Genomic DNA, 13,817 nt, shown 5'->3' with positions numbered 1-13,817 from the left:
TAAACATGTTTTCACTGAGGCTCTGTAAGAGCCATATGAATTAAATAAGTAATTATTGATATGACAGAAGCAGCGGCTCTGACACCTGGGTGGTGGTCGTGTCGATGTGAGCGTGACTGTCATCAAGTATGAATGGAAAGGTGTCTGGTGTGTTGACTTTGTGTGTATGAGGAACCGGGTGAGCGGGGTGATCAGTTCTTGCAAAGTTTGGAGCATGATGATCTAAATGGAATAAATCGATAATTGTGACAGAACAAAGAAGAGGATTGGAGTTGATTGATACATGGACAGATGAGGTTCCCTGAGTTAACCCAGTGCAGCCGTCTACCACCATTAGTTTGCTGTGTTTTATAATAATAAAAAGTGTTTATTATTATTAACTCTGGTGGAAAAACTGATTGAAAATCGATTAATTTACTGCATGTTTATGTCTGTTAAGGTTAAGATGGGACGGCACTGGAAGCAGCCCTTTAAACCATTCAGACTACGAACACAGTAGAGACACAATTAAAACTGTCTGATGACTTATTACCCCGCGATAATAACTCAGAAATAGTCCAAATAGTTTGGATGTATTTTTATTTCTTTCCTACTTACGGAAAGTTTCTGTTTATATCATAGGTTTGTTGTGCCTTTCTACACTAAAGAAAAAGATATAAAACGCCTGATATTTCACAACGAGATATTATCATTTACGTAAAAACCTTACATAACCTTGTATTAAAGCAGAAAGTACGGCTGCCACCGTAAGAAAGGCTTACAGTATTCAATTATGCTGCATGAACTGATCAGTACATTACTGCGAGGGAATGCAAAAAATTTGCAAGGGGATGCAAAAGAAAAAAAATTCCCCATGTCCCTTGGAGGGCTCCGTAATATTGAAAGAAATTGATTTGGAAAAAAAATATTTTGCCTGATTTTGTTATTGTTCTTTATATGAATAATTGTCATTTTTGTCCTTAAAATACCAAAATTTTCACTTAACTTTATATTTTAATCCATCTGAATATGTGATTTTTTAATTTTAAATGATTGACAATTTGATTTGAGACTCAGTACTTGGGTTGAACTTTAACCAAATACTCTTTTACTCTGACTTTAGTACAATTTTTGTGTCCTCTGCCAACTTCTGGTTAAGTCTCTTTAATCTTTTTTGTATTTAGCTAGGCAAATTGATGAAAAACTGCCTTCTGGTGCATTTACAGAAATGTTAATTAATGTGTATTAGCCAATAAATTAAGTCCGTCATTCTACGGAGAAAAAAATAATTCCAAATGGAAAAATGCGCCGGACAGTTTCTAGTCTTCCCAGCAGAGGATTTTGCACTCTGTTTGTCAAATCATTCAGAGAGAGAAAAAACAAGAGCTCCACCTCAAGAGCCCAATTTGAGCTTGTTAAATATCAGGACAGAGTAATTAGAAAATGACTCAACAAGTGTGGTGGGTTTGATCCGCAAAGCTTCTGGAATAACATCCTTTGAACCAATGAGACCAAATTAGAGATGTGTGGCGACAGAAAATTAGCAGAAGGACCTCCGGCCATCTGTTATGCACGGAGGCCGGGTGGCTGATGGGTTTGGTCCCTCAGAGTCCAGCATTGAAGCTCTGTCTGACAGGTGAACCCAAACTGGGCCATCAACAGATTCAGCATGCTTTCAAATGGAAAATTATTATATTCCAGGTTTACACACAAATAACAAATAGAGCTTCTCATGTGGTTTGAGCCTCTGCCTTTCTGTCTCCTTACAATTTTGTTACGTCCCAAAAGTTTACTCAGGCAGAGTTATAAGGAAAGATAATTAAACATAATTCAATGATCTTTGCAGCTTATGAACTTTTCCTGATTTGCTGAATTTTTACTGGGTGTTGACAACGCAGCGTTGTACGCTTTGCAATTAAAGGAGTTGTGGAAATTCAATTATTGAGATCGACTCTTCCTTTTAGTGAAAAGTCTGGTTGCATGAGTGTAAAAAGAAAAAGAAAAACAACAAAAACCTTAACGTTTATTGCCCAAATTTACGCTAATTCAGCCCAATTCCGGAGCAAGTTGTATGAAGGGAGAAGCTAACGGGCGTGGCAGGCCGCTGGCTGCTCGGTCGGGCCAAGGAAGGGCTGGACGTTGGATGTAAAGATAAATGGATAATAATACGTCTGGAATATTCCCTGAACTCCGATCCAGAACCGCATGGCATTCTGGGGGATGTAGGCAGAAGAAAGGATTTAGCTGTTCAACGGCTCCTTTTACGGCTAGCTAAGCGAGGTTGGTGGCGCGTCGACTCTTTGGTTACCTAGCAACTCATTAACTCGTTGGTTACCTAGCAACAACTTGTTTAGTAATTTGCAGCAGCAGTTAAAGGTTCCGCCACCGTGCTTTATGGCTTTATGACTGTTTAAAAACAAAAACAACGGCGCGAAGTGAAAACTGGGTAAAACGGGTAAGGTCATTTTAGCAATATTTCAGATATTTAAAACGACATTTAAAAAAACAACAACGAATCAATACTTATCTATCGACGGATTTGAAAAGCTTATATTCTGATTTTGAGCCATGTTGTCTAGGCTTATTATTATGATTCAACGGTAAGCGATTGAGATGGGGCCTACCTGGTGGTGGAATTACTCTGCCGAATACGCCAAACCATTAAATTCGCGTCACAGGAGTCACGTGATCAACAACCGGATGTTGATACTGATTCAAAGCACGAACATCCATCTGATGTCTTACAGAATCAGGGGTTACATTGAATAATAATAGATAAATATTACCCAAATAGACAATGAAAGTCCTCATAGTTGGAAAAGTTCCGAAGAGTTTGAATATATCAGTTATTTAACCCAATAAAAATGTTTTTGTATCCATTAGTCTCTCAAAAATCCAGTCAAGAGGAGTTTTGTCTTTCCCCAGAATGCATCGAAGCAGGTGAGGAAGCAGTGGAGTAAATCCCTTTGGGTTTCTGTGTTGGGTCGTTTGGATCAGAACCTTGTGATCTGTCTCATAGCCGGGTCCATCCTGAGTAAGTTGGACCGGTCAGTCGACCCCTGTGATGACTTCTACACGTTCTCCTGCGGCGGCTGGTTGAAGGAAAACACGATTCCTGAAGACTCATCGTCCCACGGCATCTACCCCTGGCTGAGGCAGCATGTCGACATCCGACTGAAAGGTGGAGCTCCATCCATCCATCATCCATCCAACCATCATCCATCCATCCATTTGTCCATCCATCCATCCATCCATTCATTCATTTGTCAATCCATCCATCCAACCATCATCCATCCATTCATTTGTCCATCCGTCCATCCATTCATTCATTTGTTCGTCCATCCATTCATTCATTTGTTCGTCCATCCATTCATTCATTTGTTCGTCCATCCATTTATTCATTTGTTCGTCCATCCATCCATTTGTTCGTCCATCCATCCATTTGTTCGTCCATCCACCCATCCAGCAATCATCCATTCGTCCATCCATCCATTCATTCATTTGTCCATCCACCCATCCGTCCATCCATCCGTCCGTCCGTCCATCCATCCATTCCTTAAGTGATATGTCCATCCATTCAACCCGTCCATCTTTCTATTCATCCATCCAACCATTTGTCTGATTTTCTATCCATCCATTCCTTCTTTTTAACAATTCATCCATCCATCTCTCTGTTCAACTTTTCCTCCATCCATCTAACTTGTCATATCAGCCTATCCGCCCATCTTTCTGTCCATCAATCTGTTTTTCATCCTGCCATCTGTCATCCTGCCATCTGTCCATCCATCCAGCAATTTTTCACACATCTCATGTGTTTTTCTGCAGGTTTCCTTCTTCCAATGAAAAGCAGTCGTATAATTTGTAGTTGCTGCATGTTTTAAGGCTATTTTTTATTTTATTTTATTTTTAATCAGGCGTTCAGTCGGCCTGCTGCTGCCTTCCTGAATGGCCCAATCAGCTTTGATTTTTCTCTGGCGCTGACCTAATCAGACTCAGCAGAACTTTGCACATGAAATCTAGACGGAACCAAAATTATTTGAAAAGATGCTAAACTTGAACAGAACCCTGAGTGAAACACAGAGAGATGTCTTGATCAGTTTATTCATAAAGAAATTTCTAATCACAAATTAAAATAAAGCCTTGTATATATTTAATTTCTTTTTTTGTTATATTTTGGACACATGAACTGTTTAGTGATGCTGATTGTTTTTATCCTCCAGAGTTGTTAGAATCTCCTTCAGATGCAAAAGAGCTGCAGGCCGTGACCAAAGCCAAGATCCTGTACCGCTCCTGCATGAATGAAAGTAAGTCGTTACATCATTTGCTTTAAATCCAGACTTTAACTAGGCCACTCCACCTTTGTTTTGTGAACTTGCTGGTTTTTCTTGCATCACTGTTACTTTTCCTAATTTTCTGTGAATACAGCAAGTTGTTCTGGTCCTGGAGAATAAAACGTCACCATGTTTATAGGACATTTTCCACAAAGTCTCTGTGATCGTTGAGTGTTAGAGGAACCTTCTGTTGCTTTTGGTGAATAATCGTTTTCGCAACAGATGCCACTTATGACCAAACTTCCTTCTTGCCCCAAAATATTAGAAATGTTCTTTTTACTTCTTTACAAACTGATAGCGGCACAATTTGTTGTTTTTTCTTTAAAAGGCATACTGGAGGAGCTGGACGCCAGACCGATGCTGAAAATGCTCCGACAGCCCGAGTTTCGATGGCCGGTGTTGGGGGACGGACTCGGCCGGGAGTACCAGTGGTCTCAGAGTCAGTGGAGTCTCCTGAAGACGCTGGCGGAGATGAGGAACCAGCACAGCAAGAGCGTCCTGATCCGCCTCTACGTCTCCCCTGACGACAAAAACTCCTCCTACTACATCATCAAGGTACGACAGTCAGCCATCACTGGTGTTAAAGTCGGTTTAAGTGTCCAGTTTTTTAGACTCTAAAAAAAGACTTGTGGTTTAATTGATGTAAAATATGAGATAAAATACTGTATAAAACATTTTTTTACAGTGTATTTGAGTTTTTACCCTTATGAACTAACCTTTTTGGTTAGTTTTTGCTTTCTTTTAAAGACAACCATTATGTCCAATAAACCTAGGTTTGATGCTATTTGCTTTGAGAATTAGATGCAGGCGAGTCTGATCAGTTTTTGATGCTTTAGCTGAGGAAATAGACGAACAGAGAAACTCTGAAAGACACAGCAGCAGACTTGTTGTTTTTCTGTTCCTGCAGCTCGATCAGGCGTCCTTATCTCTTTCTTCTAGAGAGGATTACACTACAAACACTTCCTCTGCTCTCGGGGTGAGTTTCTGAATCAACTTTAGCTCACCATCAACTAGAACAGATTACATTGTTTCAACCATTCCTGTGACGTGCAGAAAAGATGTTTTGTTTGCCACAAAATTACAAGTTTTTCCTCATATATTTTGTCTTTTTCTCTCCAGAATCGTGCTGCGTTGCTGAGTCTGATGGTGGACGCAGCCGTCATGCTGGGCGCCCCAAAGCAAGCGGCGCAGACCCAGATGGAAAAGGCTCTCGACTTTGAGACCAAAATTGCTCATGTAAAATCAAAATACAAATCAGTTGAATAAATCTGAGATCTAAGAGTTCAGTAAAAACTGTTAATTACGCACCGGGTCCAGCAGTTTCATAAAAAAATGTTTTGTCCTCATATTTTTGCATAAAAATGCTTCTTATTGTACGTGCAGATCCTGATTCCCTATGAAAATCGCACCAGTGAGAACATGTACAACAAATACACGCTGTCTCGGTTGCAGCGCTCCATGCCACAGGTACAGTCACTGGGAAATCCACCTGCAGAACCATTAACTGTCTGGGATCCTGTCATTTTGCTGCAAAGCAACACAAACAACGTTCTTTCACAAATTCCCATAAAAATGTTATGTGTCAACATTTTTCCCCTAAGTGTTTTTTTCGCCAGCCACATTTCAAACGTCAGTTTGTGCAATTCCCAAAAAAGTATGCATTAATTTTCAGAATTTCTAGTCCCTAATACGTAAATAGTTTAATTTAAATAATTAAAGCCTCTCTTTTTAAAAAAGAGAGATAAATAAAAAGTTAGGTTTGTCTGATTGGATAAATTTTTATCTATTTACTTCTGTGGTTTTACATGAATTGCTCCACCTTTGCTAAAACATAAAAAGGGCAACCTGAACATCAACTCTGAGATATCAATAAAACACGGGTTTAAATTAGCTTATCAACCACCGCAGTGTTAGGTTAGCTAGTAGCTGCAGAAGCTAATCAACCGCTGCAGTGTTAGGTTAGCTAGTAGCAGCAGAAGCTAATCAACCGCGGCAGTGTTAGGTTAGCTAGTAGCTGCAGAAGCTAATTAACCGCCGCAGTGTTAGGTCAGCTAATAAATGTCTAAAAATGGAAAAAGATGGGGTGGGAAATATATTTTTTGTTTTAATATGGTTTCTGTAGGAGAACAAACATAACACAACCATTCTTAACATTTTCCAGTGCTATAAAAATGTGTAGAATAAATATTAAGTTTCAACATGTTTGCTGTGTTTCCAGTTTGATTGGCTTGGTTTTGTGAAAGCTGTGGTGGAATCTAAAGATAATCCAAGCCTTTCCATTTCCTCCTCTGAGCCCGTCATCGTCAGAACCCCCAAGTATTTTAAGGACCTCATGAAGCTCATCAACAGCACAGACTCCAGGTACCAACACCTGAGAAACATGAAGACTTGCCATTGTCTTTACCAGGTTATTCCAACAGTTAGCTTACAGATCATCCAGCATAAATTGTTCCTCTTTAGGTTCAAAGACAATAATTTCCATAAAAATTGTGGATTCACTCTGACATATTTATTTTCTTTGACCGGTGACCACAAGACCATTCTCTTGTAAATATTTAATATTTGTCTTTCTATCTCTTTAGGACGGTAGCTAACTACATCCAGTGGAGGACGGTGTTTTCTAAGATCACCACTCTGAGTCGCCGTTTCCTCTACAGATACCTGGACTTCGCTCGGGTTTGTACTCTCAGCACATCTCTGAATTTACTTCAGTAGGTTAGTTGGAAAATAAACATTATAAAGCATTTTTATTTTGCAGATAAATGTCTTGTAGTGATAAAAATACCCAACTATAATGTGGATCAGTGCAGGTGCTGTCAGTTCCAGACCTTGAAAGCTGCCATTTTTCATGTTTTAGATGTTTTTCTGATTAACAGACCTGTTAGCAACAGCCTTTCAATTATATCAGAACCACATTTGTTTTCAAATGTTATAAAATGCTTCATTTTTACAGAAAACAAAACACTAGATCTGGATTTCTTGTTTATTAAAGCTCTAATTTGCCTGATTTTCCATCATGTCTGACACAATGCAGTACCAGGATCCACCAACAGGTGGCTCTGTTTGCCTGGTTACATGTTCATAAAATTCCACCACAAAATTTTCATTTAAACTAAAACGTTTTATGTACAAACGTTAAAAAATATTGTTTTATTGTCACATTTCAAAGGTTTAGGTTGATTTGCTTCAGATATTTACAAACTTTTAAAACAAGCTTAATCCTGAAAAGCTGCAGTGTGTTTTTCTCCAGCAATAAAGAAAGAAATAAAAAATGCATAAACTGCAACTTTACTTAGTGAGTTAATCTGCTGCAGTACCTCATCAATTTACAAAATATTCAGTAAATTGAATATTTTGTCTATCACATACAACCCAAATGAAATGGATTAAAGGTTTTGTTTGAAATAAAGAGAAAACAGTTTATAATTTTAAAGTAGAAGGAAGTGAATATATAGTTTTTAAGATATTCTACAAATAAAACTCAGAAAATATTTTTACAGAATTAATACTTTGTAAAGAAAAAAAAGGAAAATATTTTACTGCACTTTTTCAGTTGAAGGTTTTTTGGTTTTGTCTGCCAGTAAAACAATCTGAAAAGTGAAATTTGTTCCAGTTTTTTCCCAAAAAAATCCTCAAACCCAGTCAGATTGAACAAAGAGTCAAGATTTAAGTCTTAACTCTTAAGTTTCTCAAGTTTCACAGGTTCTCATTTAGATTTGGACTTTGACTAGACCCTTTCAACACATGAATTCTTCAATCTAAAAAGACTTATTGTAACTCATATTGTTTATTAATAATTTAATCAGAGCTAACCCAAAAACTTTCACATGTAAATCTGCAGACGCTTGAAAAGTTTGTATGTTTTTCCTTGAATTAAAATGTAAGATCCGTCGTGTCTTTAAGATCCTAAATCTGAGCTGCTACATTCTGACTCTACTTTCTAAATAAGGTAACTCTAATCAAACTCTGACTCTTGCTCCCCCTTCAGGTCACCACAGGAACTACGTCTCTGACTCCCCGCTGGGATAAGTGCGTTAACTACGTGGAGAACTCCCTGGTTTACGCCACCGGACGGCTTTTTGTCGACAAACACTTCCAGGAGGACAAGAAGCTCATGGTTCTCCAACTCCCTACGTTCTGCAGACATATTTCAGGATGCAGTGATGAGCTTTCCTGCCTTTTACTGACACATTGTGCATTTGTTTTTCTTTTTTTTCACGTTAATCTCAGATGGAAGAGCTAATTGAGGGGATTCGGTGGGCTTTCATCGACATGCTAGAGAAGGAAAACGACTGGATGGACCAACAAACAAAAAATAAAGCCATAGAAAAGGTAAGAAACATTAAACTCAAACGGTTTATACAGATTTATTTTAATATGTGGGACTTTGGTCAAACGTTTTGGGTTTCTTTAGACTTCTAGTTGGAATTTAAATTAATTTTTTCTGAAAGAACTGGAGAAAAACAGAATATGTGAAACTGCGACCATTTTTCTTGAAAATCAGAAGCATTTCATTTATAGATCTTTTGTGTTATTTATACTCTAAAACCCCAAACTTTAGTGTTAAAACCTTGGATGTTCTCTGCCACTGTGTGAAAGCAATTATTGATAAAAAAAGAATTAAAATTGAGAAATTTTTAGGTTAATCTCTTTTCTAAATAAAAAAGGACATTTGAGTTGACAGTTTTATTTTAAAAAACTCAGAAATCATGAAATTAATCTCAATTTTTATAGAAGAAACTTTGAAATTTATGAATCTATCAATAAGTCAGAAATTTGCTATAAAAAACATTTTGGAAATTTGTGAGTTTGAAAAGTTGAAAATTCGCTAGAAAATAAATGAAAATTTGAGATTAATCTCAGAAATTTTATAGAAAAAAACAAAGACATTTGAGTTTGAAAAGTAGAAAATGTTATAGAAAGAAACTTAGAAATTATGAGATTAACCTCAGAAAAAACTTGGATATCTGAATTTTAAAATTTGCTAGAAAAAAATGCTAATTTTGAGATTAAAATGTTCAAATTTTGAAACACAGAAAATTAAGTTGTTTGCTAGAAAATTTTTGATATCAATTTTAAAATTTCTGAGTTTTTTTCTTGGAAATGTTCAACTTTTTAAACTCACAAATTAAAAAGAAAATCATCAACGTTCCTGAAATTGTTTGCAGAAATTTACTCCTTTTCTTGCCATCTACACTGTCTTAATTTTTCAGTTCCATTGGTGAAATTTATTCATTTTCAATGAATAAATTGATAAATGAATGTAAATGAGGTTTATTTTCCTCAGTAAGCCTCATTAAGACGTTTTAATCACATTTAAATCAAAACATTTTTCTCCCAGTTAATTAATCAGAGTTTTTCATATCCAAACATATTTAACGGTTTGTGTTTTATTTTCTCCAGGCTCACGCGGTCCTGCCTAAGGTCGGGTATCCAGAGTTTATTTTGAATGATACCTACCTCACAGAAGACTTAGAGCAGGTTTGAATCGCTCACATTCATTCACGACACTTTAGGTGCATTTAATACAAAAACGAGAGGAAGATAATGGTTAAATAATATTTGGTAAATTGTACTTTTGGGTGAGAGCAAACAGAAATCAAATGGAGTTCTTCAAGGCTCTGTTCTCGGGCAACTTTTATTTTGAATTTCTCCATGCTTCCCACATCGTTTACCATAATTCACTCAACATAACCACTCTCCCGAAACTCAGTGAGAGGATGGGTCAGAGTTCTTGTTTTTGGTCCCAAAACTGCAAATTAGACATCAGAACTCAAAAAACCCAAGGATACAAATGACTACAAATCACATCAGAAACTTAGGTTGAGTTATGGACTCGGTTTCATGAGGCGCCTGACATTTATTTTACTTTTTTTCTGAAAAAAACCATAATAAATAAGCTCTCAATAGTAAAGGAAGCGGTTATTTTCCATCTTGTTTGCTTCGTGAAATGTTTTCAGTCTGTTTTTGCATTTGTCCGTTTCAGCTAGAGTTCAATGAAAAGGATTACTATGGCAACGTGATGCAGACGCTGAAGTTCATCGCCCAATCAGACGTCTCCTGGCTTCGAAGGAGCGTCCCACGCACAGAGTGAGTCTCTGCTACCAACACAAACGGTTTGTCGTCGTTTTATATTCCAGCTGACGCACTTTGTTGTGTGTAAATATATAAATATTTTATCTTTTCAGATGGTTTACAAACCCAACCACCGTGAACGCCTTCTACAGTTCGTCCACAAATCAAATCAGTAAGACGTGATGTGGCAGGAGAAACATGCTCATTAAGGGAGATATTTCTCTCTTCTTGCTCTTTTGCCTGACAAATTGCAAATAAGGTTTCAGACAAAGTTAAATAAACAGTCGACTGATTGTAAGACTTTGTGTTTTTGCAGTGAGGACATTACTGCAAAGTATTTTTGGTTTAGCTTCTAGTGTAAATATCTTAGTGTGCTAGAAATAAGACAAAGCTTAACTTTTCAGGAAGATGCTGGAGATTGTTTTAAGTCGATAATTTCTTAATATTGATTAAAAAGTACTGGGAGATTATTTCACTTATGGGAAAAATGTCTTATAAGTGAAATAATCTGTTAGTAGAGCTTTTTAATCAATATTAAGGAATTGTTTACTTAAAACAATCTCCAACATCTTGCAGAAAAGTTACTTCTAAGTCAGCCTATCGAAATGAGCAATTAATCGTTAATTCAGTCATTTCCGTTTATATGATTTTCCTTCTTCTACCAGAAACTGGATCACTAAAGTCTTCAGTTTGGTGCTTTGGTCTCAAATACTCCTGTTTTAAGGATAATTTTGTCTACAGAGACTTCATAATTAATTTGATTTATTTTGGATATTTAAAATGTCTTTCAGTTCCAGTACTAAATGTTAATTAGAATTTTAAGTTTATTGATCTTCGAGATTATATTGTTGCATTATTATGCCATTATTACCATCATATCATTTGAAAATGGTCTCAAAATGACAATATTATCGTTTATCGCAATAACTTCTGGGACAATTTATCGTTAAGAAAAATTAGTTATCATGTCAGTTCGACTTTTGTCTTATTTCCAGTGTGATAATATATTTTCAGTAGAAACTAAACAAAAATACTAGGTAATATTTTGTGGGGGGTTTTCTGTCTGTTTTAAAGATTTCTGTCATAAGAGAAAATGTTCTGACTTTAAACGTTTATAGAGGCTACCTGGACAAAATCCAAAACAAAAGTGTTGAGTGAAATTCACTTTTATGTATTTTTTTGCAGGATTCCCTGCTGGAGAGCTTCAGAAGCCTTTCTTCTGGGGAAAGGAGTATCCAAGGTGAGGCTAAATAAATCCGACATCCTCTGCTAGCAGAGCAGAGTCGCCTCCTCTTGCTTTATTTGGCAGAAGTAATTGCAGGATTTTCATGACATGAGCTTCTCATAGAAAACCTAACCTGTCCAGAATGCAGAGTCTCATACTTTCAGCTGCAAAGAGCCAGAAATGACAGGGAAAAAGAAAAACGTCCCTACCATCTGCCTGTTCAAGTAGTGAAACACTTTTATTTATTTTAGCCGGAGGTTCGTTTAGCTACAGTTTCTGTTTTAGTGGGGTTAATATAAAATTCTGGCTTCATATAATACCTATATATTTAGTTGCACATTAAAGAATAAAAGATTGTTTAGATATTTTTATCATAGATGCTAATATTTGTGGAGGGCTAGCAGCATGGCTAGCTAAAAACATGCTATGCTGCTGTGCTGAAATCTTCTCTGTATTTTTAATCTTTATTTTAACAGATTGGTCTCCATTTTATACGTATACTGAACTAGTTGACAGTTATTAAAATGTTTTCACATATTGGCTTGTTTTACTTAGTGTAAATGTTAGCTTGGTGGCTAAAAACAAATCATATCAATATTTTTATGTCTTACAACTTCTGCTTTTGTCTAAATGTGATTTTTTTTCCCCCTGATACTTCACGTAATTTTTTTACTTTGTTTGTAACCTCATTTTATCTGTGTGTTTTCCAGGTCATTAAGTTACGGTGCCATCGGGGTGATAGTGGGACACGAGCTAACTCACGGCTTCGATAACAACGGTAAAAGCTAATGGGGCAAAAACACTTTGAACTGAAACAATTTCTAACACATTTGTTTTAGTGTGTGTGTGTTTTTATGTTAAAAAGGCCGCAAATACGACAAAAATGGTAATCTGGACCAGTGGTGGAGTGAGACATCTGTGGCGGCCTTCACCGAGAAGACCCAGTGTATGATTGATCAGTATAATGATTACTACTGGGAAGAAGCAGGTCTAAATGTAAGAAAACAGCTGAGCTTCCATATAAAACCGTTCAAAGTCAATATGCAAATAAGTGTGACTCCATTCTGGTTTTTAGGTGCGTGGTAAGAGGACCTTAGCAGAAAACATAGCAGACAATGGGGGAATCAGAGAAGCATTCAGGGTAACACTTGTATTTCTTGAAGTCTAGACATTTTGAGCTTATTGTGTGCAAAAATAATCACTGCTGTGATTAATCAGGACTGCCTGAAATGAGCCGAACGTAATTCGGCAGTGGGTGAGTGGATGTTTCTTTTTCTGTGTGAGCGTAGGCCTACAGGCGGTGGGTGGACAAGAACAGAGGCGGCGCGGAGGAGCCTCTGCTGCCAGGACTGGAACTGAACAACAATCAGCTGTTTTTCTTGAGCTACGCACATGTAACCACACACACACACACATACTTAATTTATTTGATCATTTATAATCTGTTAGTATCAATCCTGTTTTTTTATAGAAATACAACCTTATATAAGCTGAAGGAGTAACATTATTTCTAAATAATTAATCAATCAATCAAATTTTATTTGTATAGCACATTTCAGCAGCAAGGCATTTCTAAGTGCTTTACATAATTAAAATAAAAACAGCATGTGAGAGAGATTTAAAAAACATAATTAAAACATTAACAGTGAGAAAGAGAAATAAAAAGCTGTAGAACTTTAGTTGAGACGCCTTCAACTGGGACTCCAACCCTTTTGACTTTAGTCAAAACACCGTTTGACAAGGACTCTAACCTCTCTGACTGTTTTTTTAAAGATAAAAACATTAAAATCACCGAAACAATGAGAAAGAGAATGACATTTTGAAAAAGATTAAAAAAGATAAAAACATTAAAACCCGCACCCCTTTGAGGACTTCAGTGAAATGTCGTTTAACTGGGGCTCTAACCCTCTGGGACTTTAGTCAAAAACACCGTTTGACAAGGACTCCAACCTCTAGGTTTTTAGTTGAAACAACTTCAACTGGGACTCTAAACCCCGTAGGACTTCAGTTAAACATCTTTTAACAGGGAACAAAATGAGAACAAAATATGACATTACAATAATGAAACGGAAAATTGCATTGATGACATTTTAGGGTGGGTGTTTTCTATTTACCATAATACATTTCTTACAAGAATTTTAATTTATTGTCGCAATAAATTCCAATTAATGATGCTTGAAGAAAACAAAACTGTCCTTTTTGTAAGG

At 36.7% G+C, this 13,817-nt stretch overlaps 1 protein-coding gene across 3 annotated transcripts in view; it reads left to right on the top strand.

Moving 5' to 3' along the window:
* Positions 1-13,817, top strand: part of phex (phosphate regulating endopeptidase homolog, X-linked) — a 33,473-nt gene that overhangs the window by 11,107 nt on the left and 8,549 nt on the right. For all 3 annotated transcript variants that reach the window (XM_015049627.1, XM_015049626.1, XM_015049625.1), the window contains exons 2-20: positions 2,863-2,919; positions 2,999-3,160; positions 4,200-4,283; positions 4,639-4,865; positions 5,218-5,286; positions 5,430-5,546; positions 5,694-5,777; positions 6,529-6,671; positions 6,893-6,986; positions 8,299-8,427; positions 8,541-8,642; positions 9,714-9,791; positions 10,297-10,400; positions 10,499-10,557; positions 11,571-11,625; positions 12,321-12,388; positions 12,476-12,606; positions 12,686-12,751; positions 12,900-13,004. In XM_015049627.1, the coding sequence (XP_014905113.1) occupies positions 2,863-2,919; positions 2,999-3,160; positions 4,200-4,283; positions 4,639-4,865; positions 5,218-5,286; positions 5,430-5,546; positions 5,694-5,777; positions 6,529-6,671; positions 6,893-6,986; positions 8,299-8,427; positions 8,541-8,642; positions 9,714-9,791; positions 10,297-10,400; positions 10,499-10,557; positions 11,571-11,625; positions 12,321-12,388; positions 12,476-12,606; positions 12,686-12,751; positions 12,900-13,004 (1,934 nt within the window). The remainder of the gene's footprint in view (positions 1-2,862; positions 2,920-2,998; positions 3,161-4,199; positions 4,284-4,638; positions 4,866-5,217; positions 5,287-5,429; positions 5,547-5,693; positions 5,778-6,528; positions 6,672-6,892; positions 6,987-8,298; positions 8,428-8,540; positions 8,643-9,713; positions 9,792-10,296; positions 10,401-10,498; positions 10,558-11,570; positions 11,626-12,320; positions 12,389-12,475; positions 12,607-12,685; positions 12,752-12,899; positions 13,005-13,817) is intronic.

The sequence above is a fragment of the Poecilia latipinna genome, unplaced genomic scaffold, assembly GCF_001443285.1.
Source record: "Poecilia latipinna isolate Pla-1442-1.1 unplaced genomic scaffold, P_latipinna-1.0 Scaffold953, whole genome shotgun sequence".
Classification (NCBI taxonomy): Eukaryota; Metazoa; Chordata; class Actinopteri; order Cyprinodontiformes; family Poeciliidae; genus Poecilia; species Poecilia latipinna.
This window is presented reverse-complemented; position numbering and strand designations above follow the sequence as displayed.